The sequence below is a fragment of the Phacochoerus africanus genome, chromosome 11 (assembly GCF_016906955.1).
Source record: "Phacochoerus africanus isolate WHEZ1 chromosome 11, ROS_Pafr_v1, whole genome shotgun sequence".
Classification (NCBI taxonomy): Eukaryota; Metazoa; Chordata; class Mammalia; order Artiodactyla; family Suidae; genus Phacochoerus; species Phacochoerus africanus.
The window spans coordinates 2657601-2661034 of record NC_062554.1 but is presented as its reverse complement, the minus strand read 5'-3'; the positions used below and the strand labels follow the sequence as shown (position 1 = coordinate 2661034).

At 45.5% G+C, this 3434-nt stretch overlaps 1 protein-coding gene across 1 annotated transcript; it reads right to left on the bottom strand.

Moving 5' to 3' along the window:
• Positions 1–1653: 1653 nt before the first annotated feature.
• LOC125111241 (olfactory receptor 6-like) lies at positions 1654–2598 on the bottom strand. Its single transcript, XM_047753130.1, has one exon. It carries the CDS (start codon positions 2596–2598, stop codon positions 1654–1656), a length of 945 nt encoding a protein of 314 aa, XP_047609086.1.
• Between the last annotated feature and the right edge of the window lie 836 nt (positions 2599–3434).

Genomic DNA, 3434 nt, shown 5'->3' with positions numbered 1-3434 from the left:
CAGGCTCTCACAGGGCTTTGCAAGAAATAAGGGCACAAGAAATACTGAATGAGTGAACAAATGGATGAAGTTAAGACAAGAGTTAGTATATATTGTAATCATTGAGTATATTGTGGGGAGTAATATCAGAATGGATCTTTCATATTGGAGATCAGTAAAAAATTAAGACTGAGTCGGTGTAGGTGGGGAAAAAATCAGAGTTATTGAAATCATGAATGCTAGAATGATTATAAAACAATAATAAATAGAATGAGTAAGTCCTGTTTAATTCAAGTTGAGAATTCTTAAAGAACATTATAAAAGTAATAGTTAAGAAAAGTAAAGCCAGGAATGTTGAATAATATGTTGAGGAAGGTTAGGTCAAAATTAGGAGACCAGGAGTTCCCTTGTGGCACAGTGAATTAAGGGTCTGATTTTGTTACTGCATCGGCCTGGGTCCTGGCTGTCATATGGGCTCAGTCCCTGACCTAGGAACTTCCACATGCTGCAGGCATGGCCACAAAACAAAACAAAACCCAGGTGACCAATTTTAGACCAAATGGACAAAATGTGGAGTCAGGGAGACTCTTTCTGCTTATCTCTTTCATATTTTAGTCTCATTTTAATTAATTTTGTAAAATTCTTCTCAATATTCTATATTTTCTTATCTAGGAGAGTCTCCCCTTATGATATTTAACACTTGAATTTGTCTTAGAAAATTTTGGTTTTGTCTTTCACCTAATTTTTATGTAAAATGCCTGTTATGTTGACATAGTCAACACAGACATATGCTGATGTAATGATATTCTATTAGTTTGCTTTTAGCATGAAAGGCCATGAGAATCCAAAATCCCCAAAGGGAGTGTCTCAAGAGACACATATCAACTGCAAAAGTTGTAGTAAGGCTGATCTTTTTCATTTCTCATGAAACAGTGGATCCCGCCTTACAACGTCCCACCCCTCTCACCGATCCTTTATCTAGAAGAAGGCTAAAGTGGGGATAGAACTGGGAAATGCCCACATTATTGTTGCTCACGTCAGGGGTAGTCCTCGTCACTAACCCGCTGGCGATCCCAAACAGCACTGTCGTCACCCTCGCTGCTTCAGCTGCACCGCTTACCATCACATGTCCAGGTGGCCTAGCTACTGAATTTCTTGTGCCTGCCAGACATCAGTGTGTGCTAACAAAAGTCCCCCTTAGAGCTGCTATCACAGGCTCTCAGATATAGTCTCATACGGTGCATTATAAAGCTAGACTCCCTGGGATAACTATGCAATCTTGGAAAACATGTGCAAATCTCTCCTTGTGTGCTTCAGTTTTCCAAAATTGAAATTCAAGTAACTAATCATGAGTAGCTCATAGAGGTGTTATGAGAATAAAATAATATATTATGTGTAAAGGGTTAAAAACATTGTTTTATATGTTAACATTTACTGTTATTCTTTCATTCCAAGTAATTTCTTATATCATGTACAGGGCATATTAAATATATTTCAAGATTAAAGCAATACATAATGTGTACTACTTCAATTTTTAAATTTTTTTCTCTTCGGATCCTGTGATTACTTTGAGGATCTACATCTATAGAGTAAAAGCAAATATGCACAAATGCGATACGTGTCATGGGAATGACATCTTGCTAGAACACCACCGCCTCCTCAGGGCAGCAGGGCTCAGCTGAGCAGGGGGCACTGGCCGCCCCCCATGGTCCTTTTGATGGCGTTCTTGACTTCCTGGTTCCTCAGGCAGTAGATGAATGGGTTTAGCATGGGCGTGAGGACTGCATACACAGCCGAGATTAGCTTGTTGGAGTTGAACGAAGCAATGGCTCTGGGCCGAACGTACATGAAGATCATGGCTGTGTAATAAATCACGACGACGGTGAGGTGGGACGCGCAGGTGGAGAAGGCCTTCTTCCTGCCCTGGGTGGAGGGGATGCGCAGAATGGTGGAGACAATGTAGCCGTAGGAGAGGCTGGTGGTGGTGAGCGGGAAGACAAGGATGACGATGGCCAGGGCAAAGTCCACCCGCTCGGCCGTGGACATGTCTTTGCAGGCCAGCTTGAGGATGGGTGAGATGTCACAGAAAAAGTGGTTCATGACATTGGAGCCACAGAAGGAGACAAGTGAAATGAAATAGACCTTGATAACAGAGACCAAGAACCCAGTCCCGTAGGAGAAGGCCACCAGCTGCGCACAGTAACCTGTGGTCATGATGGCCGGGTATCTGAGAGGGTGGCAGATGGCCACGTAGCGGTCGTAGGCCATGGCTGCCAGAAGCACACACTCCGTGCAGGCCAGGGAGATGAAGAAGTAGAGCTGGGCCATGCAGCCTGTGAAGGAGATGTGCCGTCTCTGCAGGAGGAATCCATCCAGCATCTTGGGGACGGTGACGGAGACATACCAGACCTCCAGGAAGGACAGGCTGCTCAGGAAGTAGTACATGGGCTTGTGCAGGGAGCCAGTGACCCAGACGGTGAGCATGATGACAAGGTTCTCTACCACCACCAGCAGGTAGACCACCAGGAAGAGGAAGAAGAGCAGGACCTGCAGCCACGGGGCCGTGGGGAAGCCCACCAGGATGAACTCGCTGACCAGAGTGGTGTTTCTCTCCGGCATGACCGCGAGCCCTGAGAGGCAGGACGTCTTCTGAGACAGTGTCGCCAGCGATGACGGCGGCTGAGCATCAGGTAGGGACCAAAATGAGTCAGTGGGTCAGGCTTCCCTGAGAATGAGACTCATAAAACGTCTTCTGTGAGTGCGGAGTAATCTTCCAATGTGATGCACGCCTTTCCATAAAAAAATGGGGGTGTTTTTTTTTTTTTGATGAAGATCTGCTAGAATCAAAATGCTCTCCTGTCTGTAATTCTCCCCCTCACCTGATAAGATATTTGCACATGTCTAGCTGTGTTATCTGCAGTACCTTTGTCTGTGAACATGGGCTGATCAACTCTTCCTTCTTGGTCAAAGATCTCTGTTTGATTAGGAATTCAGAGCACAAAGATTTTTTTTTTCCTGCCTGAAAGGAAACGTATAGAATAACATGCTGTCAGAAAAAGGTTCCCGTTTAGTAGTGGGGTGGGGTGGGGTGATCTGTTGGCTGTAGTGCTTGGATCCAGCACAGTTCCCTCAGAGTAGAGTCTGTGGAAATTAACAGACAGTAACTCTTGGATGGTTCCTTAGTGGCTCTCCAACTGCTTTTCGATAAAAGCTCTTCCTATTTTCATCCCTACCTATTCCTCTCGGCTCTCTCTTGAGATCCTCCCACTGGTGTTCCTGCGTGAGACACACTCGGATAGTTTGCTCCCCAAACACACCGTCATCCCCCCTGCACTCTGGGTGTACTCTCTCCCCTGCCTCTCTGGTCTGTTCCCCAGTCTCTATCTGCTGACTGCAGATGCCGTTTAGGAGATGTCTCACCAAAGCTGCCTCAGACCTTGTGCAGCATTTCCCCC

Bases quoted from the DNA above. Each gene is read 5' to 3' on its own strand.
- LOC125111241 (XM_047753130.1), bottom strand. From the start codon at position 2,598: ATGCCGGAGAGAAACACCACTCTGGTCAGCGAGTTCATCCTGGTGGGC.